The sequence below is a fragment of the Prionailurus viverrinus genome, chromosome F1, assembly GCF_022837055.1.
Source record: "Prionailurus viverrinus isolate Anna chromosome F1, UM_Priviv_1.0, whole genome shotgun sequence".
Lineage (NCBI taxonomy): Eukaryota > Metazoa > Chordata > Mammalia > Carnivora > Felidae > Prionailurus > Prionailurus viverrinus.
Window position 1 is genome coordinate 35,381,263 of NC_062577.1, and position 27,866 is coordinate 35,409,128.

General features: G+C 36.1%; 1 protein-coding gene across 5 annotated transcripts in view; it reads left to right on the plus strand.

The window, feature by feature from the left end:
• LOC125155173 (receptor-type tyrosine-protein phosphatase C-like) overlaps positions 1-27,526 on the plus strand; it is a 68,084-nt gene extending 40,558 nt beyond the window's left edge. For all 5 annotated transcript variants that reach the window (XM_047840105.1, XM_047840108.1, XM_047840107.1 and 2 more), the window contains 18 exons: positions 218-326; positions 1,101-1,135; positions 3,567-3,676; positions 4,125-4,215; positions 4,306-4,382; positions 8,355-8,391; positions 8,488-8,585; positions 9,294-9,419; positions 11,276-11,433; positions 11,658-11,793; positions 14,140-14,289; positions 18,632-18,722; positions 19,984-20,117; positions 20,780-20,914; positions 23,304-23,426; positions 23,649-23,827; positions 24,918-25,053; positions 26,392-27,526. In XM_047840105.1, the coding sequence (XP_047696061.1) occupies positions 218-326; positions 1,101-1,135; positions 3,567-3,676; positions 4,125-4,215; positions 4,306-4,382; positions 8,355-8,391; positions 8,488-8,585; positions 9,294-9,419; positions 11,276-11,433; positions 11,658-11,793; positions 14,140-14,289; positions 18,632-18,722; positions 19,984-20,117; positions 20,780-20,914; positions 23,304-23,426; positions 23,649-23,827; positions 24,918-25,053; positions 26,392-26,667 (2,201 nt within the window). In that variant the 3' untranslated portion in view covers positions 26,668-27,526. The remainder of the gene's footprint in view (positions 1-217; positions 327-1,100; positions 1,136-3,566; positions 3,677-4,124; positions 4,216-4,305; positions 4,383-8,354; positions 8,392-8,487; positions 8,586-9,293; positions 9,420-11,275; positions 11,434-11,657; positions 11,794-14,139; positions 14,290-18,631; positions 18,723-19,983; positions 20,118-20,779; positions 20,915-23,303; positions 23,427-23,648; positions 23,828-24,917; positions 25,054-26,391) is intronic.
• The last annotated feature ends 340 nt before the right edge of the window (positions 27,527-27,866 follow it).

Consider the following 27,866-nt stretch of genomic DNA (forward strand, 5'->3'; position numbering starts at 1 on the left):
ATATAAGATGTTTTTATTTGTTTTGAATAATATGGGCAAAATACACAATATCAGGAATTTATTGTGTTTGGTCTCATTCTAAAAAATGTGTTTGTTTGAAAGCCTCAAAAGACATGGACATAATAAAAATGAAAGTATGTTAAAGGTGATTACTCAAAGAACCCAGCAATGTATTTGACATAATAATCTCCTTTCATGTGTTATGTTTCATTTCTAGATAATTCTAAAGCATTGATTGCATTTCTGGTATTTCTGATCATTGTGACATTCTTAGCCCTGCTTTTCGTTCTCTACAAAATCTATGACCTGCGCAACAGAAGATCCAGGTAAGAGTTGATTTCAAAATGAAAAATAGTAGTAATAATGATGAAAACATCTATCTATGAGGCAAGTTTAGAACCAGTTACGTATAGAATGAGAAGTAGCATTAAGTCCAGTTCATCAGTGAACTTTTGATCAAAAACTTCGCAACGTCTTGTTGGTTTGTAGTAAATAGTAACATTTTCTACAGTAATACTGTTATAGATTTTTTTTAATAATAACAAAGGAAGAGAATAGGTATTTATTCTTTTAGTTAAAAGTGGGTCAAAGGGATGTAGAAATGATAGAGGCAAAAAGAAAAGAAAGAAGTATCTAGGGAAGTATATGTATTTCTTTGGGCCAGGAACAACCATATTTTATGAAAAACAAGAATTTTAAAATAAAATAATTTAGTCACTTACCTGAGTTTAGCAGACAACCCTTGGTTGGTTTCTTCCTTCCTTCCTTTTTCTTTCTTTCCCTCCATTCTCCTCCATCTCCTCTCCTCCCCTTCCTCATCCCCTTCCCCCTCCCTTCCCTTCCTTCTCCTGTCTCCCCTTCTCTTGTCCTTTCTTCTTTCTTTATCCTTCCTGCTTCCATTCCTTCCTTCCTTCAATACATTCATTAAATATAAATCGAATCCCAATTGAATTCTATGTTTCTTAAAAAAAATCCCAATTGAATTCTATGTTTCTTCCATTCCTTCCTTCCTTCAATACATTCATTAAATATAAATCGAATCCCAATTGAATTCTATGTTTCTTAAAAAATATAGACACTTACGTTTCTTATTTTCACAGTGATATAGATGAACAGCAGGAACTTGTTGAAAGGGGTAAGTATACCAGTTTTTTACTGATGAATATCCTCCTCATATTTGAATCTATTCGTTTTAAATAAGAATTCAACATTTTTTATCTAACCTAGACTTCCTCTGTTGATACAATGAAGAACCTTAGATTCACTTATCTATTTATTCAATTAGTAAGTACTATGAATTTCCAAGTATATGGCAAGTATTGTGCCAGAGCTGAATATATGGTAGTGATAGGCCACAGACCCTGCTCTTAAAGGGTTGAAAATCTAATAGAGGAAGGCAGAAGTATCAGCAAATATGACAACGACTTGGTAAATGCCATAGTGGTTGAATGTGTATGCTTCTAGAGAAAGATAGAAGATAGAAGCTTGTGAGTGGGAAAGGCAGGCATCTGAGTCACCTAAGATTGTGGGGAGACATTAGACCAACAAATAAGGGAGTACAAGAGTAAACAAAAAGTCACATAGAGATAGAGCTAGTAAGTGTGCTCAAGTCTCTGCAAAGGTTAAAAGGTGGGATGGTGGCTGTTTCCACATAAGGCCCATTTAAGGACATGACAAAAAATGCAATTTGACTTAAGAGAGGAAAAGAAATTCCATTTTTCCCCTTCTTTTTAGCCTGTACATTGTTTCTTTCATTTTTTAAATGTGATTTTGATCCATTAAAGGGGATAGAGGTAAAGATTGAAACTGTTTACAATAAATAAAATGATCTGTCTCCTCATAGTCAAGACAGGAGAAATTTAAGAACTCTTCTGTCTTGTTTTAACTTATCTCTGAAAGCTTTCCCTCTGCAAGAGCAGGTACCAAATCAGTAAACAAAAGCTTTAGTGTTGGTTCTTTGGAACCTCTCATTGACTTTATTTTCCATTGCAAAATCTATCACTACTTGATATTGCATTATCTATTTTATTTGTTAACTATCCTCCCATGACTAGAATGTAAGCTAGGGATGCGAAAGTAAGGAGATTTTTTCCCCCCTCATTTCACTGCTCTATCCCGAGTATCTATGTGAGTATATGGAATTCAATAAATGTCAATGAATGCATAGATGAATGAGATGAAATGTTCTGAGGATTAGTTTTGAAAGCCTGAGGGAAGAATGAAGAGCACAAGAGTAACAAGTACCTGAGCAGAGAAGGGGAGTCAATTTCAAGGTGTCAGGGCAGACTAGGGAGGGTCAAAGAAGCATTTTATCTCAAAGTTCATACTAATTGTCCATTGGCATGCATTAGAACTTACCCAAACCCTCTAAAACCTCAAAGGTGGCCTTGAGTTCAGAACGAATGAATACCAGAGGTTCCCAACAACCCAAAGAAGTGACTGTACATGGCCAATTTGATAGCTGTATTTGGACGGAAATTTCTGCAGACACTAAGACAAATGTGCAACCTTAATGGACATCGTCTTGCATCATCTGATAGAGAACATTGACGTGAATAGGAGAAACACATTTTTTACATGAGTGGCAGTTTATATTCGCTTAATTTTCTGAAACTTTGCTTTTCAGGAGCCATATACAATTGTAGCTCTTTATGGTTAATATGTATTCTTACTCCTTAGTAAGTTATTAAGCAAGCATACCATATAAAGTGCTTCGTACTCTGGAGGCCTAACACATGAACACAACTTGTTCATAGCCTAGTATAAAGGGATTAGCAAATTAAGCTGAGTCTTGAGTATAAGGATATTAATCATATTCTCTTACTTGTCTGTTTACAAAATTTCATGATAACTTAAACATGGAAATAATGAAAGGAAAAAATAATAACTATGATATAGATAAATAAGTATGGTAATTGTTATATTACGTTATGTGTTCAAACCTTAGCATTTAGTCAATGAAACACTAATAAGAGTGTCAGATTTTTTTTTTTAACAAGTAAAGTTGCATGCTTTTATTTTATTTCGGAAGACTAATTTGCAGCAGTTTAAAAGACAAATCAGTATGGGGAAAAACTAGAGACAAGGAGAGGACTTGGGAAGATGTAGTTACATGGATGAGGAGGCCTGCCTGCACCTGACCACTGGCAGAGGGATGGAAAGTACCCAGTCACCTACTGGATATGGAGAGGGAGGGAGAAATCTATAACTGTGGAAGTTTCCATCTTAAATTAGTTTGTGAATGGTCATCTTGTTTACTGAGATTTGAAATACTGGAGTAAAGGAAAAATGATTTTTACTTTGGGCATTTTGACTTTGATGTACATGTGGGATAACCCTTTGGAAAATCTGGGAGATTGAAAGGTTAAAATAAAGCCCAGAAGAAGGCTGGAGTACAACATTTAGAAGTCATAGGTGAATCTTTGTATGTGACTGAGACTTTCCAGGTAGTATGTGTGAGAAGGGAAGAAGCAAAGGATTAATCCAAGCGATAAATTTAATGAAATTTGTATGAAGACTTGAAAGATGGACATAACCCTAGTCATGAATCCTTAATATGTTTAAAGATGATGAAAAGCAACTGATGAGTGTGGAGCCAATCCATGCAGATATTTTGTTGGAAACTTATAAGAGGAAGATTGCTGATGAAGGAAGACTGTTTCTGGCTGAATTTCAGGTGTGTGCTCTTCTTGATACGTGATGAGAAATTTACTCAATTATCAGGATAATTCCATTTTAAATGTATTATATAATGCTTTGTCTTTATAATTTATTCTACGTAATCTAGCAACATAGTCAAAGCAGATATTATCAGCAGATATTTATAGACCAGAAGAGATCGTCATAGTCATGAAACTGGCAAATATTTCAAAATAATTCTTTATTGTATCATTATTAGTTATAAAGTTGTGTCACAACTTTATTCTCAAAGTAGCCCATCATTCATTTTTAGTATTTTTTGCATAATTCCTAATAATGTTAATTTCAATTACTCCATGCAACTTGTTCATCAGCAAAAAAGAAATACGTTCCAGGATGTCTCATTTGCTCAAAATGGTAAGTGACAAGGGGGAAATTATTTTTCTTGAATCTGCCATGACCCAAAGGACCATTATGTCTTTCAGAGCATTCCACGGGTATTTAGCAAGTTTTCCATCAAGGATGCTCGAAAACCCTTTAACCAGAACAAAAATCGTTATGTTGACATCCTTCCTTGTAAGTACTCATGGAGAATTGAATTTCTATATGTTTAGGCTCCTTGGTTATTCATTATTTCACTTATTTATATTTCTTTTCTTTGAACAGATGATTACAACCGTGTTGAACTCTCTGATATAAGTGGAGATGCAGGGTCAAATTATATAAATGCCAGCTATATTGACGTGAGTAAAAACGCATAACTGCTAGATTATTTTATGTCTTTGTTGTTTTGTCATTGTATCTATACATTCCATTCAGTTCTTTCTTTGTCATGTCAAAAGTTTAGAAATATTATTAGAAATAGTTTGAAGTAAACTCCTCATGTCACTTACATAAACAACAAAATCATTAATATCTACAGGAATAGTTATTTATTATTTGTTATTCATGCTAGGTATATTATAAAATTTTTCTCTACCAAAAGTGATACTAATAATTAAAATACTCTGGTGCCTACTATTGTGCTGGATATTAGTCTTAATGATCTGTATATGTATTTCTCATAAGAGCCCCACATTTGCCCTGACCACGTGCACCATACTCACTGTAGAGGTGAAGACTGGGAGACTCTGGTTAATTAGTTATCCTTATCCTCATTCAATCAGTAAAAAGTTGAGTTGGGATTCAAACCCGGGTCTGCCTGACTCCAGCCTGTTGTTCTTCAATTACATAACATTGCATTTCAGCAGAGATATGCTTCATTGACCCAGATCATTTGTTCATCATATTTATCCAAAAATAAATGTTGCATATGGTTAATTTATCCAAAATATTTTAAAATGTTATTTATTATATAATTGCTGAATAAGTAATGCATCACACATTTAAAAAAGAATAAGCAGCAGTGTAAAAACAGGGAGACTGAAAAATAGCTTCTTTCCACCCAATCTACCATTTGTGCAATGCTCCCACCTACTACACAAGGTAACCTCTATATTGTTTCTTATTGATCCAGTCCGAAGGCACTAACATTTGTTATCTTCTCTTTATCCAAAAGTGTTAACATAATATTCACATTTTTCTGTGCCATGCTTTATAAACCTGTAAAGTTATGTGATATGTATATCACATATATACACATATATGTATATATACACATATACACATATATATGTATATATATATATATAGTAATGATACAATAAAAATATATATGGATATATCCTTATAATAATTACAATACATTACAATAATATCATTACAGGAACGGGGTTTGGCAAATCTTTTCTGTAAGAGTCCAGGCAACAAATATTTTGGATTTTCCAGGACATAACATTTTTGTCACAACTACTTAGCTCTGAAGTTTAGTGGCCACAATTCCATACACAATGTGAATGCATTCCAAACTTTTTTTTTAAACAAAATCAGACATAAGTTGTAGTTTGCTGACCCTGGACATAGAAAATTTCTGCATTTTTTATATTTTATTAGTCATTCATGGTATAGCTGTATTGTGATTTAGTTAATAAGTGCCTATATTAATGGACATTAAATGTGTTTAGAATCTTCTGTTATAAACAATGGTTCAATGGAAAATCTTGACTTACTATTTTACAATGAGTTTTAGTGTATCTAGGATAAAATACTAAAAGAAGAATTTCTAGGCCAAAGAGAATATGCATTTGCAATTTTAAAAGGTATTTCCAAATGGTCTTCCACTGGGTCATACCGATTTACATTCCACCAGCAATATATGAAGAATGCCAAAAATTTTTTTTTGACAGTCAAATAGTAGACAAATTGTATACTATGCTATAAGGCAATTCACCAGCTTTTCTTGCAGAAAGATATTGAAACTGAGGTTTGCTTATTTCGATGTACATGAATATATAAATTTTTAGTGGAGTAGGTAAAATGGTCAAATTAAATTTGTTTGTTTGTTTGTTTATATATTTATTTATTCACATGGTATCTTAGTTTCCTAGGGCCGACATAGCAAAGTATTACAAACAAGATGGCTTAAAACAACATAAAAGTATTCTCTCAAAGTTCTGGAGACAAGAAATCCAAAATCAAGGTGTCAGCAGAGACATGCTGCCTCTGAAGGGTCTGGGGGAAATTGCTCTTTGCCTCTCCTAGCTTCTAGTGGTTCCTGGCAATCGTTGGCCTTCCTAGTCTTGTGCCTGTATCACCTTCAAATGTGCTTCTATGATCACATGATCTTCCCTGTGTGATTCTACAGCGCTGTGTCTCCTTTCTCTTATAAAGACAACAGCCATTTGGGGCTCCTGGGTGGCTCAGTTGGTTAAGCATCCAACTTCGGCTCAGGTCATGATCTCACAGTTCGTGAGTTCAAACCCCCTGTCAAGCTCTGTCCTAACAGCTTAGAGCCTGGAGCCTGCTTCAGATTCTGTGTCTCCCTCTCTCCCTGCTCCTTCCCCGCTCCTACTCTCTCCCTCCCTCCCTCTCTCTCTCTCTCTCTGTCTCTCAAAAATAAGTAAAAAAAAAAAAAATACATAAAAAAAAAGAAGATACCAGTCATTAGATTTAGAGCCCAGCCTCAGAGGGCTATAGCCTTATCTTCCACAAAGACCTTACTTGCAAATGAACTCACACCCTGACGTTCTGAGTAGATATGAGTTTTGAAAAATGCTATTGAATCCTCTACACACATATTCTGTAAAATGAAAAAAAAATATTTAAGAATATTTTTTACTCAGATCATTTATGAAACATTTTTACAAGTAGAAGCAGGGCTGGGACTTTTCTTCTCAAGTATTCTGTCCCTAAAGACATCACTTTAACCTGTACTAATGTCCTGCCTCCCATCAACTTTGATACATGACAATTTTGTATCCTTGCTTGCTGTTCTCCTTGTAAGCTCTATCCCACGCAACAAATGACATGTGCTTATGATATTCTTATACCATTTCTTATTTCATTCCTTTTTAATATTATCCTCAAAGGCTTGTTTATAATCACAAGCAACAGTTACAAATGTGAGGTCATTGTCTAAAGATAATTACTAGCACTGTGCCATAATTTTGACCTCTATTTTAACCGATTCTGCAGGTGACTTCTGTAGGCTTTCACAATTAGCATTGATAAACTTTATTTTAGTATATAGGGTTTCTTCCAAACGTTGTTTTTCAAAGTAAAGTAATTGACAGAAGATTTTATAAGGATTTAGATAATCTCTGAGAAAAACCCCTTATATTTCCTATTCAAATATATGTGGGAATTATGGTATTGACTTTTACTTATTTGTAAATAAGTAAATAAGTTCTGCTCCAGCAGAACTAGGAGTTCCTGAAAAATGTGTCTCAGCTTTTAGATAGGTACTTGACATATTGTAGCCCGTTAATAAATAAGTGTTGAATGAGCTAATGTATAAATAATACTATGTCATGAGATAGAAGTTTCAAGAAGTTACTAATATTAATCCTGAATTCTTGTGGCCCATGTAACAATATTTCACCTAATGGGAGAAGGTTAGCCCATGTAACAATATTTCATCTAATGGGCGAAGGTTATCTCTCTGAAGGGCTTCTCTGATTGCTCAGGTGAATTTAAGGAATATGAGATAATTTGGAAGAAACTAGCACAATATCTTATTTGCCTCTGTCATCCTTCTTTGCCTTGGTAATAGGAGTGGAAAAAGCAAACATTGTAGGTAATGAAATTAAAGTCACTCTGTCTCTTATCTACAATGGCAGAAAAGGAGTCTAGGGAATCGGTGGTCTATCCCAGCGCTAGTTAAAAGGTAGATGTGTGGGGATATCTCACAATGATTTATTGAAAGAAATTGAGTAAAAATCCCCAAAGCAACAATATGGCTTGTAAGAAGGTTTAAACTGTAACAGACGGTGCTCTGAGTTGTCAGGACATAAAATATAAGAATGTCTGGATTATTTTTGTAAATTGCTGCATGAATTTACAGGATGAGGATGAAGTCCAGTTTTCAAAATTGTTTTGGATATATAGCAAAGATACATAAAGGTCAAGAATGGTGTTTGTAAGTGCTAACATGTTTGGTGCAGTTTAAAGGGTGACCATGAGTTAATAAAATCCCCCTTATGATTTGAAAATGTCCTGAGAAATCCACAACCAAGAGACGGGGGATCTAAATTAACTTCCTCTAACTCATGATTTTGCACATAAAGAAATAATTGAGTGTTCAGTAAATGATATGCCTTTGTGTGTTTTTTGAACAGGGTTTCAAAGAACCCAGGAAATACATTGCTGCACAAGGTAATTTATCTGACAGTTTAACACTCTTTTTGAAAATTGTTTCATAGCGCAGTTAAGAAGATATTTCTTATCAGTTTGTGTTTATTTACTTCCTAGGTCCCAGGGATGAAACTGTTGATGATTTCTGGAGGATGATCTGGGAACAGAAAGCCACAGTCATTGTCATGGTCACTCGATGTGAAGAAGGAAACAGGGTAGGATTCATAGGGTAAAGGTTGGGTTTAGAAAAAGAGAGTGTTGAATCGTATTTCAAAACACACACACACACACACACACGTGCTGGATGGATGACAAAAACAGACAGTTCTTTATTTTAATCAGTATGACACTTGATTTGAACTTTTTACACATGTAGAAAAATAGTGTCCATACCTAAATATATGTATATATGAATAAAATTTAAGTGCTTCTGCTTAATTGCTGGACTTACATTTGACTCCTATTTCTTTGCACTATTGTTACAAGTTTAGTGCATTTCTGTGAAATGATTTCACAAGTACTTGAGAATACTTGAAAGAAAACTGTCCTTGGGCAGATACGTGGTAATTCATGTAATGGGACTTTAGGAAGCGTGAAAGCCTCCCTATCCTCCAGCCTGAAATTAACCACATGCAACCACATCATTTCTGCTGACAACTGAGCACATCTCCTTTTAATATGCAGCTAAGCTTGGGAAGATCATCCTCTGGCTACGTAGTATGAAGGAAATCTATCAGGGCCATTAATGGGAAATGGAATACATTTCAACCATCACAGCTTAAGGTGTATATGTACTTAAAGGAGAATACATGAATATTTTGAGAATTTCAGATGAATAATTTTTGTTTTGTTTTTTAAAGAGCCTTTATACATACATTTGTTTAAATGAAAAACAAAAATTATTAATATTTTTTAAAATATAGAACAAGTGTGCAGAATACTGGCCGTCAATGGAAGAGGGCACACGGACTTTTGGAGATGTTGTGGTAAAGATCACCGAGCACAAAAGGTGTCCAGATTATATCATTCAGAAGTTGAACATTACAAACGTGAGTTTGTTTTATCACATATTTTTATTTTCATACGGTTTGTCTAAAAATACAATTATGGAATTAAATGTGAGAAATTATATCTAAGAAAAATTATTTTTAACAACCTACAGGAGGAGGAGTTGGGTTAGAACACAAGCCAGCAGGTCAAGTTAAATCACTGGTGAAAGTGGGATCTGTCTGTCCAAGTCCCATCAAAAGTATTTATAATTCTATGACTCTTGACATATAAAGAAAAGAGCTCTTTAAGTGTGTTGAATAAATGACTGAATTATTGAATGAATGGTAAAATGGCCCTTATTCTCTATGGGTCTATTAATTACCATTATGGAAAGAATATACACATGGCACAATTAAAGACTACTGTAAGAAATACAAAGCACTAACTATGTAGTAAAGATAAAATGTTAGTTTGGAAAAAAACAGTCGGTAGGGCTTTAGATAATAGTTAAAACAGAGGTCCTCACATGTTCTAGGATACTGTTTTTATGAAAAATCCAGAATAGGCAAATTTTTTAAAAGTTTATTTATTTTGAGAGAGATAGAGTGGGGCGGGCAGAGAGAGAGAGAGAGACAGACAGAGAGAGAGAGAAAATTCCAAGCAGTCTCTGCACTGTCAGCACAAAGCTTAATGTCGGAATCGAACCCACAAATTGTGAGATCATGACATGAACCGACATCAAGAGTCAGATAACTTAACCGCCTGAGCCACTCAGGCGTCCCCAGAATAGGCAAATTTATGGAGTCAGAAAGCTGGTTAGGATTGCTTGGAACTGAGGGAGGTGAAGCAGGAAGAGGGATGGCTGTAATCAGTAAGAGTTTCTTTTGGGAGTGGGTAATGAAAACGTCCTGTAATCAGATAGTGGTGATGATTGTACAAGTCTGGGAATATAATAAAAAAAATTATACTTTAAATGAATGAATTTTATGCTATGTGAATATATCTTAAAGCTGTTTAAAGATGCAAAAACAACCCCTTTCAATTATATATTTCTTCCAAAGCCTTCTAAGGCTCCCATGGCATTACTAACTACTATGGGCCACAGAGGGCTATGGAACAGTGGTTCCACCACCAATAGTTTGTGGTTAAATACATGATGGACTTAGGCATGAGACCCCCACCCCATCCATACTTATGGGTAATATGTAGATCTGGTTGTATTGATTAGTCTCATCATTATTCTTAATTAACATAATCATTTCCCATCAGACAATTACAACCACCCAAGTCTTGTTGTTTCTTCTGTTACCTAAATGTAGGTGGTTCTTCTTCACACCAGGTCAGAGAACTATGAATTACTCATCTTGTAGTAATTATCTTGAAGTTGGGACAAATACGAGCTGTAGTCTGGGGCTGAGTTTCCTCAGTTGTCTCTCTACAGTCTGAGCTGACCTTTCTAATGCTAAGAAGTATAGCATTAACAGAACAATTAATCAGACTTTCTTCACATGAAGAAAATTTGCTGACCTACCAAGTGGAAATATCTCAAAGAACTGTGAGAATGGTCTTTACTTCACATCTTTTTCCACCTACCCACACTCCCATTTTTTGGTGTGTGTGTTTGTTTTTGCTGTTTGGTTTTGGCATGGCAGCATGAAAGTTCCCAGCAGTTTCCACGAACTTACCACACCTTGCTTACCTTGCTGGTAAGTTATTGCTTGCTGGTTAGTGCATGCCACCCCTGCATGACATCTCAACTCCTGGTGATTAACTGGAAAGAAAAAAATGTAATAATGGCTGAAAACCTTTGCATGAGGAGTTTTTGATACTGGATTCCCCCCTGCCCCCACTTATTTATGTCAGATAATTTGCTTGCAAGAAAATCATCTCAGAGAAAAAATTATCTCTCCCCTAGAAAAAAGAAAAAGCAACCGGAAGAGAGGTGACTCACATTCAGTTCACCAGCTGGCCTGACCACGGGGTTCCTGAGGATCCTCACCTGCTCCTCAAGCTGAGAAGGAGAGTGAACGCTTTCAGCAACTTCTTCAGTGGCCCCATTGTGGTGCACTGCAGGTACATGGAGAACTCCCAAGGCCGGCACCAGGGCTGTCCCAACTCTTCCTCTTGGGCTGTTAGAGAACACCCTTCCCTTTGGCGATTGCTGTTTTGGAAAACAGTCTGTGAGGAGAGACTTTTATCCTTTCCTCTGCTTCACCCCTGTTGTCTTTTCATTTCCCCACCATGATCATGCCTTCACTTTGTTTATTTGTTTGTTTGTTCGCTTGTTGTTTTGTCAGTGCTGGTGTTGGACGCACAGGCACTTATATTGGAATTGACGCCATGCTAGAAGGCCTGGAGGCAGAGAACAAAGTGGACGTTTATGGTTATGTCGTCAAGCTAAGGCGACAGAGGTGCCTGATGGTTCAAGTGGAGGTACGTGCTCCCCTTCAATCACTGTTATCCCTTTTGCTTTTTGACTGAAGTCTTTTTGTGGCGGGAATGGTGATCTTAAAAGAAATCCAAATTCTTCTCAACTGAGTGAAAATAGTTTTCTTTTTATTTCATGAAAACTAAATCAATTGATAAGCACCAATTATAGTTAGGAACATTTCGTGTTAGTGGCTGAAAGTCCTGCAGAAGAAGGATGATTATAAATATATGTGAACAAACAAGCACACAAATTAATAATAAGATACCATTTACACATGTTAGGAAAAAAATAAACAAAAACACTGATAACTAATTTGACAGCATCTCATAAAATTAGAGCTAGGGACACGGAGTAGTAGAGTGAATAATAGCCCAGATTTTGAAGTAGACTTCCAAGGTTCCTATCTTGCTGTTAATTCTTAATGGTATGTACAGTTTCACAAGTTTCTAATGTTTCTGTGCCTCAGTTAAGTCATCTGTAAAATGGACACAGTGATATATTTACCCTATAGAGTTATGACAAAAAGGTAATCCAAGGAAAATGCATAGGCGAGTCTCTGGCACAAGTATGTAACCAGTAATTGTAAGGGATGGTTATTATTGAAAATACCTGCACTTGACCCAGCAATTCCACATGTATGTATATACCCAAGGGAAGCACTTATAAATGTGCATAACTAAAAACACGTGCAAGAGTGTTCATTAGGGGCACCCGGGTGGCTCAGTCGGTTAACTTTGGTTTTGGCTCATGTCACGGTTTGTGAATTTGAGCCCTGCACTGGGCTCAGAGCTAGGATCCTGCTTGGGATTCTCTCTCCCTTTCTCCCTCTGTCCCTCCCCTGCTCACACGCACACTCTGTCTCTCTCAAAATACATAAATAAACTTTAAAAAAAAAGAATGTTAAATTCAGCATTGATAGACTAGCAAAAGGGAAAAAAAGGAAGCACTTTATGGGATAAAGGGCAAACAATACGTGGACACACAATTGCATGCTATGCTACAGTGAAAGGAATAATCTTAGTCTGTACCTATCTATCTGGTTACATGTTCAGATGAAAACAAAGAGTGAATAAAGTCACCAAATGAAACATGTAAGATATTATTTATGCCATTTAATTTAATTTATTTATTATTATTTTTTTAAATGTTTATTCATTTTCAAGAGACAGAGAGAGAAAAAGAGACAGAGAGAACAAAAGCAGAGGAGAAGCAGAGAGAGAGGAAGGCAGAGGATCCGAAGTGGGCTCTACACTAACAGCAAAGAACCTGATGCGGGGTTTGAACTCACGAACCGTGAGATCATGACCTGAGCTGAAGTCGATGCCTAACCCACTGAGCCACCCAGGCGCCCCAATTTACACAATTTTTAAAAAGCACACAAATTTATGGGGCGCCTGGGTGGCGCAGTCGGTTAAGCGTCCGACTTCAGCCAGGTCACGATCTCGCGGTCCGTGAGTTCGAGCCCCGCGTCGGGCTCTGGGCTGATGGCTCAGAGCCTGGAGCCTGTTTCCGATTCTGTGACTCCCTCTCTCTCTGCCCCTCCCCCGTTCATGCTCTGTCTCTCTCTGTCCCAAAAATAAATAAACGTTGAAAAAAAAAAAATTAAAAAAAAAAAAAAAAAGCACACAAATTTGTACACTGCTTACAGATACATGGGTGTCACTATAGAAGAATAAAAATAGATTGTCAACCAGGAACAAAAGGAAAAATTATTTCCTGTGGAAAAAGTAAATGGGCTAAAAGGATATAGTCAAACTCAGGAAACTAACATTAGTAGGTGAAGAGGCTTGAATGTTATCACAAATTTGTCACTTATTTAAAAATAGTGGATTCAAATATGATAAAAATGTTGGGAGTTGTTAAATGTGGATTTGGTGTATTGTGTTTTTTTGATAATTTTCTCTATTTTAAAAGATTCTAGGAAGCTTTTTTTTTCTAATGTGTTGTATGGAGTATCAATTTGATTTTTTTCCTCTTAGATATTTATTATAGTTTTATATATTAGTAATTTGACTCACTGGCTCAATAATGGTCACTGAAGGAAGTAACAGGTAATGTTTTCTAATTTTTAGGAATCAAATAAAAGTTATGCACTACATAGTATATGTTTAATCTATGTACCAAGCTATTTTTTTTTCTGAAAAAATGATCTGAAGTGGAATTTGCTCACATTCCAGAGAATTGTGAGAGCCAAATTCCATACTATTCAAATGTTATGGGCATTGGTTTTCTTTTACAAACATTGTCCCAATCTGAGCACAATTATAGAGATGCATAATTTATTTCAATATGATTCATAAGACTAGAAGTTATCAATTAATTATCCATATTTTTCTTTGAAATTGTAGGCACAGTATATCTTGATCCACCAGGCCTTGGTGGAATACAACCAATTTGGGGAAACAGAAGTGAGTTTGTCTGAATTACATCCATATCTACTTAACATGAAGAAAAGAGATCCCCCCAGTGAGCCATCTCCCCTAGAGGCTGAATTCCAGGTAATGATGTGATAGCAATAATAATAGTTACTAACGTTAACTTTCACGAGGGCTATTTTCTGGGGCTGTGCATTCGGCATGATTCCTGAATTTGGGCCTCACCATAACCAATGGAGTACAGATGAGGAAACTAAGACAAAGGGAGTTCAAGAGAAATACCTAAAACATAACAGCTGTTATGCAGGAGACTTGTTTAAGCTTAGAAATGCGTCCCCAGCCCTCCCCTCTTAACTATTTCTCATTAAGCTGGTATAAAATAAAGTGTCAAAATAATAGTAATACCCACAAAATTGGTCTGCCAAAGGCAATGTAGCATCTCACCTTTTAAAACTACATCTGGTTTGGGTTTGTAAAGGAAATAATTAGAGGAGTTTATGACTACTTAGGAAGTTTAACTGGCTGGAGCTGGTAGACAGAAACTAAAGGATAAATACATGTGTCCTAACCTATTTATTAGGCAATTACTCTGAAAGCCAGCCTAGGATGTAGTTCACTCGTTCCAAGAATTTGTGGAGCTATCTCCAGATTGCTCAGTTGTCCAAACAAAATGTTTTGTACCTTTTCTCTTTCACTACTGATATCAAGTTTACTGAAACTGTCTGTGAACTGCCAAACTGGTCAAATTGGAGAGTTTCACAAGACCAGGGAACATGCTTTTAATCGGATGCAGAATTGTTTAATGTCTTGGCTCAAAGTAAGGATGAGGTGGGGGGTGGAGGTGAAGCATATAATAATCACCACGTAACACAATCCACCAGAAGACCTGTACTATCGTGTAAGAACTAGCAGTCTACCAGAGTAGTCTTGAGGGGAAGGATGTTTAATTGCTATTTTCTTGCTCTTTCAGCTGATAAACCAAGCGTATTCAGTACACTAACTCTGCTTGCCCCCCTATATGCCATTTGGAAACACTTATGAATGCCATTTAAACATTCTTACGTAAAGCCACTGAAAGAGTAACTTCTTTCACTGAACAAATATGATTGGGTTTTTGCTCTGTGTACAATTTTGCTCCCTTTGTACAATTTTGGGCATAAGAGTCAAAGTGATTTGCAGATAGACATAGTGAGAGAGTGTAACCCAGAGACTATAACTGATGGGAGCAGTGAAATTATTCCATCTAAGCATAAAGGTAGAAAGAAGATGAGAGTAGAGATGTTGGTCAGTTCGTAGAATTGGTGATAGGAAGTTGAGGCATTTCTCATCCAATTGCCTGCTTTTTCTAAAGAGGGTATGAAGCAAGAGATCATCAGTTAAACTTTTAGGGGTACACAGATAAGAAGAGCAAAGCAAAGCTTATGCTTCAGAAAGGGGAAAGTATATGAAATAGTTATATCAAGGTAGAAAGTTGAAATTTATGGTCATGAATTTAAAGAGAGTCATCTGGTTTCATTGTTTTCTACAGAAACATTGAAAACAGGGGCTGTGCATGCGGATAGTTGAGTTAAACCCATCTAGGATTTCTTTTTTCTTTTTTGAATTGTTTATTATTATTTATTTTTGAGAGAGACAGGGGGCAAGTGGGAGAGGGTCAGAGAGAGAAGGAGACACAGAATCTGAAGCAGGCTCCAGGGTCTGAGCTGTCAGCACAGAACCTGATGCTGGGCTTGAACCCACAAACTGCGAGGTCATGACCTGAGCTGAAGTCAGATGCTCAACCGACTGGGCCACCCAGCCCATCCCCCACTCCCACAGAGGATTTCTTAAAGTGACAGTTTGAAAGTCCCAGGTGAAGAAATTGAGGGTGTTTGCAAATGAATGATACAGTGGTGGATGATAAAGAGCAAACTGGCCACAGAAGGACCTTGGGCACATAGAGAAAATGTTAAGGACAGTATATGGGAAGTTTTGATAGACTTGCACGTTGCTAAACTGAAGATACTAGAACAAATGACAGGGAAGAAAAGAGGTAATCTTCAATAATGGGATGGTTGAAATTGCAATTTTTAAATGAACATTTGAAATGAAACTTAAAAAGGTAGAATGGAGAAAGTGGACGGCAGAGGAGTGGAGGGAAAGGTCATAGGAGGTAACGAAGCTGAGAAGTGAAGAGACTAGAGTGTTGGCTAGATCATGCTTGTCAATGTAGAAGTAAACAAGAATGATGACAGACCTGGGGAGAAAAATTAAACAAGTCTGAAACTAAAGGAGGTGGGGTGATCCAGTAATTAGTACCTGAAGCCTCTAAAAAAGGTTAAAGGAAGGTGACGTGATTTCAGGAAAATCAAAGTAGTTGGGTATTTGGAAGGAGAAATGAGTAGAAATGGTTTACAAGTAGAAACCGACAGCACATATCTTTTCACGCTGTGATGTATATGGGGTATGAGGGGAGAATTCAATTTGTTTGGTTTTTTTTAAAGAACTACTGCATTTTTGGCGATGTTCTCAAGGGACACTCAAGTTTCACTTGGTACACCTGCCCCCTCCCCAGAAAAAAGGTGAAGGGACTATTGAAAGAAAAGCATTAAGATGGATGGCAGTTTGTTGACAACAGACCATGAGCACCAGAGGGCAGAGAGGAAGACATTGGTTGATGGGATATAAGACATTGAGTTTGTTGTATTCTAGGATAATCATTTAGGTAATTATTTAGTAGTAGAGCTCTAGAGAATATGGATGCCCTGGGAGGCTTAGACTCGTAGCAACTGAAACAAGCACAGACTGAGGTGTGAAAACCCCTCCATGTCTTCAAGGAAGGCGAACCATTAGTTTTATCTATAATACTGGGTATTGACTAGAGGGAAGAGACCACTGGGTGACTGTTCAGACAAGAGCAAAAAAAGTGTTGTAATACTTTCCAAGGCATCAGCTTTCAAGCAGTTCATGGAAGTGTTCAAGTGGCCTAGTATTCACTGATGAGGTTTTCATTCATTCAGTTACACAGCAATAAATGGGGTTTGAAACAGGGTGCCATATTTAGTTTGAAAGAGCAAACCATATTTAAAAAATATATATATGTGTATATATATGTATATATACATATACATATATATACACACTCACATGTACATCCACATGCACATATGTTTGTATGTGTATAAAATCCTGCTAAACTGTACATGATGAGCTCTCTTGGTTTAGATTATTCATCCAGTTGACAAATATTTATTTAAGGACCAATGGGGAGAAAGGGCTGAAAGCAAAAAGACCTTTCAGAAGAAAGGACACTTAAACTGATAGCTAAAGGGCAAGTAAGTGTTAGAGTGACAAGGGAAAGGGCAGTCCAAGCAGAAAACACACGTGCGAATCTGCTAAGATTCAGGACAATTCAACCCCTTCCCAGGGGGAGTTGAGGACGTTGGTTTGGCTGTAGTGGAAGGGGCCTATCAGAGGGTGAGGCGGGACAGACAATCAAGAGTGCATTCCCTAAGGTTTTTGTGCAGTAGTAAAGGGATTGGTCGAATACTTCCTACCAATGATGGGAGACCTCTGAGGAGCCTCAGTGGACTCTGTTTCAAGTTTTAAGAGGATTAGAGCAAGGGAGATTGAAGATAAAGAGGCCAGTTAAGAAACTGTTGACATTTTCAAGTGAGAAATCAAAGTGGACTGTACTAAGTAGAAAGAGAGAAAAGCAAAATGATTTGAGAGCTTCACCAGCAGAAATGATAGGTCTTGCTGACTGATTAGCAACTGTGAGTGAGAGGAAAAGCAGTAGGGAAGGCATTAACAAATCAATTATCAATTATTTGAAGCATGGGTCAAATCTCCTGTGAATGCCGTATCTGGAGAGTTTATTTATGATCGTTTAAAAATAATTTACCGTTACCCCTTGCAATATGGATAATAATCAACATCTGCATAGTGCTTCAACTTATACAAGAACAAACCATGCTATTTTGCTTTTCATCAGCTCTTTAGTAGGAAACATATTTTGTTATATAATTGTATATATTTAGTTCAAAATTTCCATGTCAAAAATATTAAATGCTGGGGCGCCTGGGTGGCTCAATCGGTTAAGCGACTGACTTCGGCTCAGGTCATGATCTCACAGTTCGTGGGTTCGAGCCCCATGTCGGGCTCTGTGCTAACAGCTCAGACCCTGGATCCTTCTTCGAATTCTGTGTCTCCCTCACACTCTGCCCCTCCCTTGCTCACACTCTGTGTCTCTCTCACAAAAAAAATAAATAAAACATTAAAAAATTAAAAAAAAATACATATTAAATGCTTGAACAATTAAAAGGAAAAATTCAGAGGCAAATGTAAAAATTGTGAACTATGGGAAATGCATGTAAATTTCACAAAACTTGATGAAATACTTTAGGGAGCATCTTATGTCACAATAATAAACAAAAGCAATATTTACATCTTAAAAGGAGTGTTCCATTCTATTTTTTACCCTCAGAGACTTCCCTCATATAGGAGCTGGAGGACACAGCACATTGGAAATCAAGAACAAAATAAAAGTAAAAACAGGAATTCTAACATCATTCCATGTATGTAGTTCATTTTATGTTATTTTTATTTTTTATTTTTTTTTGGTATTAGAATTAAACTCTCTTTTGGACTTGCTTAATGTAGATGCACACACACAAATTTCGTTGAAGCAAATTTTCAACATTGGATTGACAGTAGAGAATAGCTAAGAGTCTGTTTATATTTAATTATAACAAATTCTTTGAAAGTCCAAGTCCAAAGAATTTTGGACTTTGGAGGATAGACTGTATTCAGTATTTTCATTCTACCAATTATTTCTGAAATGCGTTGTCAGAAAGACGTATCCTCTGCAGTGGGAGAAAAAAAGGCCTAGTCTTCTTTACTAGTTCTCTCTCATCTTTAGTTAATTTCAGTTGTTTGTTTCAGGGTAATTGCCAGTAGCAAAAATTACTTCTTTTTTTCTTTCTGTGTTCTCTTCATCCCTTCCTTCTATCTGGGAGATTGACAGTAGGTAGAAACTAGCTTATAAACTGTTAATCATCAAATTTAACAGATCAATGCATGTACAGTTTCCATACTTGAATTCTGTTATTTAAGAATCGGTAGGTAATGTCTGATAAAACTATAATTTTATTCATTGGTGTAAAGTAAAATTAGCATGGAGAAAATATAACCCAAGCTAATAAACTAGACAGCTGGGTAAATCATATCAATATGTGGTTGACCTAGTTAATTTCTGAAGTCCTTATAAATATTAGTTCAAAATCTGCAGTTGATGGTTATATAGCTAATCAGATCATTTGATTAGGAAATTATAGATTAAAGAGATTGAGAAAGTGAGAAATTATGGGACTAAATAATTTTCTTGATTAAATAATAAGTCATCTGAGATACTTGTTAGATTATTAATTTGATGTTAATTGACATAATTAAGAAATTAGGTTTTTACCTAAACTATGCATTTCTTTAATTTCTTTATGAATTTAAGCTTATATCTAGCAGAATGATGATATTTCATGGGAAACTAAAGTATATGTGTCAAAGATCAAATGATATATTGGAATATTATGGTATCTATCTGTTGTTTAACACAGAGGTATATCCCATGTTTTTCCAAGAAACTTTTTGTGACCTTCTTTTTCTTAGATTGCGTTTTTATAATCTGTTAATCACTAAGAACTGAATTTTATGTAGGGTCTCATTTCATATAGATTAGTAAATTTCCATGATGCAATCTGTCACTTCTCTAATTTCTACCTGACAATCAAGCAGAGATTTGATTTTTTAAAGAAAGACTTACTACTAATTTATTTTACATAGATGACTTTAACAGAGTGGCACTTAAACATGAACTAGAGATGAGCAAAGAGAGTGAGCATGATTCAGATGAATCTTCTGATGATGACAGTGACTCAGAAGAAACAAGTAAATACATCAATGCGTCATTTATAATGGTAGGTACTTAAATTTCCAAAGCCCAGGATCTAACCCTTTGAAAAATCTACTATATTACTATGGCCATTCATTAAGTGAATTTATAAAAGAATTATGAGCTTAGCCATAACTATATATTGATTGATAAAAAAGTGTTAATTTTTAATACTATATTTTAACTTACTGAAAGACTTAAAGATATCCAAACCTAATGGGTTGATACAAAATAAAACAATGCTTATTGGTTACAATTTATGACAAACATGACTCTTCATATTAGTTTGAAAAATAATACAGTTTGAGAAAATACATCAATTAGGTACAGACATGATGAAGATAATTTGAAATGCTTATGTATTTTCTTTTTCAACCACATTAACTTTTTAAAACTTTTTGGAAGGGAAAACTTGTTAGGTTTGTTAGGATAGTGTATGTTCTAAACTTGATTTCATACTATTAGCTAAGTATTGTCATAAACCAAATAAGTATTTTACATAAAGATACCACATTGTTTCTAGGACCTAAGAATCTTAATGTTTTTATATAAAAGCATGGATATCAAATTAAGTGACAATATTTCCAAATAGTTATGTTAAGAATCCACCGCTCTCTCACCAGTGAGCGAGAGTAACAGATTCTCTCTCTCTCTTCCCCTCTCTCTCTCTCTCTCTCTCTTTTAAAGAGTTACTGGAAACCTGAAGTGATGATTGCTGCTCAGGGACCACTAAAAGAGACCATTGGCGACTTTTGGCAGATGATATTCCAAAGAAAAGTCAAAGTTATTGTTATGCTGACAGGGCTGAAGAATGGAGACCAGGTTTGTACTTTTAAGAATATTTTTTGTTTTTCTGTCATAAAATATCATTTGCCATTCTTGGATTACTTGCTGGATATACCCAAGTGTTTTTGACCCTTCTGTCACACAGTTGCCTTTGTTCATCCTTACCATCTTCCATCCCAGTGTTGGCCTCTAGCAACTCATGTCTGGTTTCTGACCATCTCTCATGTGGCCCTTGTCTGGTACTGCACACCATCTGTGGATCAACTTTGCTTGTCTGTTTGTTTTCTTGTTTTATTTATTTATTTGAGAGAGAGGGAGAGAGGGGTTGGGGGAGGGGTGGGGGGAGGAGGGCAGAGGATCTGAAGTGGCTCCATGTGGGGCTTGAACTCATAGACCGTGAGATTATGACCTGAGCTAAAGTCGGACGCTTAACCAACTGAGCCACCCAGCCACCCCCAACTGTGGATCATCTAATGCACAGCTGTCTCTGTGTCGCTCCTTGATACAAACAAGTAGCAACTGACACGTTTTCCTCCTATTTTCTTCAAGATGAGAACCAGACTCCTCAGTTTGATATTGAAGTCCCTCAATAACCAGACCCTCATATATCTTTCCATTTTCTTCATATTTTTATGTTTTCCATAATTTCTATTCTGGACAAGAAGGTTTTCTGACTGAATCTTAACACACAATCTACATTTTCATCACTGAGACTTAATTTACTGGCATTTCATATATCTAAATGTGCCCTCTATTCCCATTTTGATCCTTTTCTTCTAGAAAAGGATCCTTCTAGATCCTTCTAGAAAAGGATCAAAATGGGAATAGAAGGCACATTTAGATATATGAACTCCTTATATTTAGGAGTTTAGATAGAACTCCTTAAAAATTTATCTAAATCCTGCCTTCTTTACGTTCATGTAATATTCAGCATTATAAAATTCTATAGTTGGAGGTGAACCTAAGGTCCATTTTGATCTGCTTAATGCCTATGACATGTATTTGATCTTCCGCTTAATACTTTGAGTTATCTAAATTTCTCTGGTAGTAGATTTTACTTAGTTTTAGCACCTAACACATTATATGGCATATGTTAAAGCTTATTTAATTTTTTTTACATTTATTTATTATCGAGAGACAGAGAGAGACAGAGCATGAGCATGGGAGGGGCCGAGAGATGGGAAGACACAGAATCCAAAGCAGCCTCCAGGCTCCGAGCTGTCAGTACAGAGCCCTACGTGGGGCTCGAACCCACAAACCGAGAGATCATGACCTGAGCTGAAGTTGGACGCTTAACCGACTGAGCCACCCAGGCGCCCCTATGTTAAAGCCTATTTAATGAACACTCTCATAAGCATGCAGTTATATGCCTTCTCTTTCTCTCTGTCTTCTCTTTGTTTCCCTATCCCTGACATGGAATGCTGTTTTTATTTTATGGTTTTTTTTTCTTTTCCTTTTTATTTTTTTAAATGTTCTTTTATTTATTTTTGAGAAAGACAGAGAGAGAGAGAGAGGAGAGCACACATGAGTGCAAGTAGGGGAGGGGCAGAGAGAGAGGGAGACACAGAGTCCGAAGCAGGCTACAGGCTCCAAGCTGTCAGCACAGAGCCCCACATGGGGCTCAAACTCATGGACCACGAGATAATGACCCAGGCCACAATCTGACGCTCAACCAACCGAGCCACCTAGGCACCCTACTTTTTTTTTTTTAAATAACTTGTTAGGAATTCCAGCATGGTATTCTAGCAATTATTTTTTTCATCAAACTGTGAAAACTGGAAAATGAAATGGTAGTTTAGGCATCTGCCTGTTGTTGTCAGAAGTTGTGGGACTGTAGTTGGTACAGAGCCATTTGCAGAGAGAGAACACACTTTTGTGACCCACCTACTCTTCAATCTGACCCTTTACTTAGATTTGCAGTTAACTTATAAAAAACTGCTCATGGTGTTGGTCATCAAGATACAGTGACAAAGCACTAAAGGATGAAATCTCCTTCCTCAAAGACCACTGGAGGGACAGTGAGACTTGTTATGGCAGGGGTCATGATCAACACCAGCTCAATCTATAAATTTTGAAGAGGTGATAATAAGGGTATGGAAGGGAGAAACAAATCTCAAAGACCTACACTAGCAGTGACAGAGCCACTCCAGTGATGTCCTGGCCACTTTGGGTATTTCTCAGTTCCCTTGATTTGCACAAGCAAACACCAGGTATTGTAGAATGGATGTCCAAGATACTTAAGATAGATTGTAGAGTTTTATGGACAACTTTTAATTTTAGAACACAATTAGTAATTTCAACTTAATAGAATGGGAGGAAAGAGAGAGAGGAGAGAGACGGAGACAGTAAGAGGTGATCTCAATGTGTTAAAAAGCAAACAGAACACTTGTGAAGAAGGTGTTGAATCATGTTCTTTCTTATCTAGGAAGTCTGTGCTCAGTACTGGGGAGAAGGAAAGCAGACATATGGAGATATACAAGTTGATATGAAAGACACCAACCAATCTTCAGCTTATACCCTCCGTGTATTTGAACTGAGACATTCCAAGGTACATAAATAATTTCAGGAGTATATATTTTTGATCTGGTTATTGGTCTGGTAGAAGAACTAATAAACATTACTCTATAAAAGTAAAGCAAAAGGTATATAATGTTTTATTATAACTTTAAGATGAGTTAAATGAAAGTAATTGTGAAGAAAATGTGACTATCAAGTTATTAGAGGGACCGAACCTTACGTGAGTTAATGTTCTCTTCTTTTCTGGTTTTAGAGGAAAGATTTTCGGACTGTGTACCAGTACCAGTATAATAACTGGAATGTGGATGAGCTTCCTCCAGAACCCAAAGAATTAATCTCTATGATTCAGATTCTCAAAGAAAAACTTCCCAAGAAGAATTCCACTGAAGGAACTAAGCATCACAAGAATGTGCCTCTCCTCATTCACTGCGGGTGGGTGGGATTTGATAGCATATTCTCTAAAAAATCTTCATAATGCTTGACTTCATGGTCCACACTTCCCGTTAGATTATTTATGCTAATACATAAAATGCAGGCCCACACTGAAAGCCTCTTGTGGAATCAGTCACTCTCTCAGGTTTGCTCCCACAGCATAGCTCTTACAGAAATATGATAGAAATGATTATAGTGTAATCATTTTAGTCTGTAAATTTCTTACTACCAGTGTCATATCATCTTTCAGTCCCAGTGCCTAACATTGAATCTGGAATGTCATATGTCCTGGATGAGTTAATGAATGAATGGAAGGATGCATGAACAGACAGATGGATGGATATTACATTTTATTTATGCTTCTATGCACTGATCCACTTTATTAGGTGTTAACAGAATCCAGAGGAATGAATGCTTTGCCATCAGCAAACATATTATAAATTGTATATTAATTGAAAAGACTTGAATAAATATAATCCTGCTAATAACATATTCTTTAAATTGAATATTTATTATAATGTAACATGCTTCTCACAGGTAAATTATCGAGTTGTCCTCTTTTTAATGAAAAATTTCACCAAGCATCAGTTTTCTATTGATCCAGAAATGTGGACATTTGTAAAAGCATTAGAAAAACAGAAGGGAGGAGAAAAAGCATGCAGTCTAATAATATACAAAATATTGGGTCCAGGATTTCTGGTTTCATTGATTTCTAGTCATGTCTTTCTTTTTCCTAAATCTCGATGTCCTCATCTGCAAATTGGAATTATGAAAGTTGTCCTAATAACTTCAGATGTAAATAAAAATGCATTATGATCTATAAGGTGTTAAACAGAGGAAAAAATATGCTTAAAGCCTAAGACAATTATTTTTTAAGTATAAGATTATTATAATCTCAAACTGAAAAAAGTTTGTCCGAAAAATGGATTTAGCAGAAATGTTTTGCTCTTACAAGATTGGAATACTGTAATTACAATAAACATGAAGTGAAGAATGCATTCTATCTCTCCCTTTCAGTTTTTATTCTAATATAACTTTTTCCATACAATGTAGAATTATTTTCTTTTTAAATCTTTTTTTCCTCTTACAGAGATGGATCTCAGCAAACAGGACTGTTTTGTGCTTTGTTAAATCTCTTGGAAAGTGCAGAAACAGAAGAAGTGATAGATGTTTTTCAAGTAGTAAAATCTCTGCGCAGAGCTAGACCAGGAATGGTTCCCACATTTGTAAGTAGACCTTAGAGCTGTTTTTGATGTGTTTTGCATTTTTATTTTGACGCTTTCTTCTCTCTCCCTCTTCTCCAATCCTCTCCTTTCTTTTCCTTTTCTTGTCTTCTATTCACTGTTCTATTCTTTTTTATATTCCTTTTTTACATGACGATTCACATGAAATTATCATTAATATAAATAAGAGACCTAACTGGAGCTTGCCAGCAATTTGTTATGGCAATTCACGTCAGACATTTCTTCAAGCGCTCATGAATTCCCTAATTTCCCCCATCTTTACTCCTGTATTAATGTGTATTGCTTTGTAACAAAGCACTCCAAAATTAGTGGCAGAAAAAAAAAAACATTTATTATAGTTCAATAGTATATTGGAACAATGAAATCTTTCTGCCAATGACATCAGGTTCAGCCAATCTAGACCAAGCTCACTCATAGGTTTGCTGCTGTTGATATGTCCACTAAGCGTGGCTTGTCCAAAATGATCTCTACGACCAGCAGATTGGCAGTCGCTGGCACTTAGCTCTGGCAACAGGGATGAGTAGAATGCAGGTCTCTGTCTCCAAAAGACAAGCCCACGCATATGCACGTGAAAGCGGTAGAGCTCCAAGGAGTAGGGTGGCAGGGCGCACGACCCCTTGAGGTTTAGGCTTGAAACTGGCACAATCTGCCCTCCTCTGCATTTTCTTATCTAAGCAAGTCACAGGGGCAGCTCAGCTTTAAGAATGTGGAGATCGACCCCGCCTCTTTTCGAAAGGGTCTGCAAAGTCACATTGCAAAGAAGTGTGGATTCAGAGAGGATAATAAGTGTGGCAGTTTTGTAATCAATCAAGCATGGATCTTCTGCAGCTGGCAGAGGGCAATCTGGAAATTAATAACCAGTCGCCATATAAACTTAGCTACTCACTCAAATATATGCAGCTTTTAATTATGTATGACACTAAACTTGCATATATTGATTTTAAAAGTGTGCTGAGTGCCTGTTATGTGCTCTTGCCATTAAAAGACTCACCATTTAGCATGAGGAAAAGGCAGGTATTTATTAAACAGTGTAGTAGTTGAAATGACAGAGATTATAAGAAGGACACAAATGAGGGCACTTAATTTAACCTATGGAGATCAAGATAGGCTTCCTGAAGCATTAACCTCAAAAAGTGGCATCTTGGGCCATGTCATGGAAGTGAGACACCTCGTGGCCTGTGAGGGGAATGAACAAGCAAGAATGACCAAGACTTCCAAGTAAATTGATAGTTCTTGCTAATTTTCATCTGATATACAAATAATTACAGAAACCTCCTTTATAATAATTACATAATCTTTCTTGCTTCTTTCTTTTACTAGGAGCAATACCAATTCCTATACGATATCGTTGCTAGTGCCTATCCTGCCCAGAATGGACAAATAAAGAAAAGCAACAATCAAGAAGATAAAATTGAATTTGATAATGAATTGGACAAAGCAAAACAGGATGCTAATTGTGTTAGTTCACCTGATGCCCTTGATAAGGCCAATGAAGGAAATAAAGAAGATGAAGGTGCTAAAGTCACAAGTAGCCCTGAGGAGGCAGAACATTCCGCCAATGGTCCTGCGAGTCCAGGTTTAACTCAAAGTGCATAGGAAAAGATGTATACAGGACTCATTGTGTTGTGTTATTTCTATTTTTCTAGGAGTAGGATGGCAAAATAGATAAACAGTGGATTAATGAAGTGCATTGGACCAATATTTGTGAGAAGTTTCTATTTTGCTACAGTAGAAACATATTTAAGATAGTTTTGCTAAAATGTTTTGTACAGTCTTTTGCATATGTTAAAATTTTACCTACCATTGAGCAAAAAATAACATCTTTGTAGACTTAGATTGTGTGTGTGTGTGTGTGTGTGTGAGAGAGAGAGAGAGAGACAGAGACAGAGACAGAGAGAAACAGAGATGGCAACAGGAAAGGGAGAGAGGATGCTTTTAAGTGAATTTAAGTGCTTTTGAGAAACCTTGCCTTTTTTTGTAGAAAAAACCCATTTTATGTTGAACATATTAACTTAGCTTAAAGGACCTATTTTTTAAATCATAAATTGTGTGTGGGATCTAAGAATAAAATGTACATTTCTGAAACGACCTCAAGATGTCCTCCTTGTTCTACTCATATAAATCTTATAGTTTACTATTTTACTTCTAGAAATAGACATAAAAGTAGTGTGTGTGTGTGTGTGTGTGCGTGTGTGTGTGTTTGTGTAGTTACTACAAGAAAGTTAACTATATTAACATTTGGAAATCTTACATTCCATATGTTAGCATTTAGTCCCTATCTTTCAAGCTCATTTAATCTAATTTAAAATTTTCAAGCAAGCCTATCTTGTTATACTCACATGGTGTTTATAATTTTGCAGTAATCTCTGTATAATATGTGAAATTCATTGCTTGATACTTTTGACCAAAAATTATGTGTGTTGCAGTTGAATTTAAATAAACATCTTTAAACAAATGCAATAGATATTAATATTCATAGGATAAAAATAGAATTATGCAAATGTATTTGTGTGAAATATTTACATTTGAAACCTAATCTAGCTATTTTTTGGAATGCAATCCCGATATGAGAAATGTAATATTGCACATGCATATTTTCCATGCTAAAATTTATCCTTGACTTTCACCCAAGTACATTTACTTTGTTTTTACCCATTCTATTTTACTTTATTTTAATTCCAGTATAGTTAACATATAGTCTTGTATTAGTTTCAGGTGTACAATATAGTGATTCAACAATCCCATACATCACCCAGTGCTCATCACAACGAAAGTGCATTTGCTTTGAATTTCTC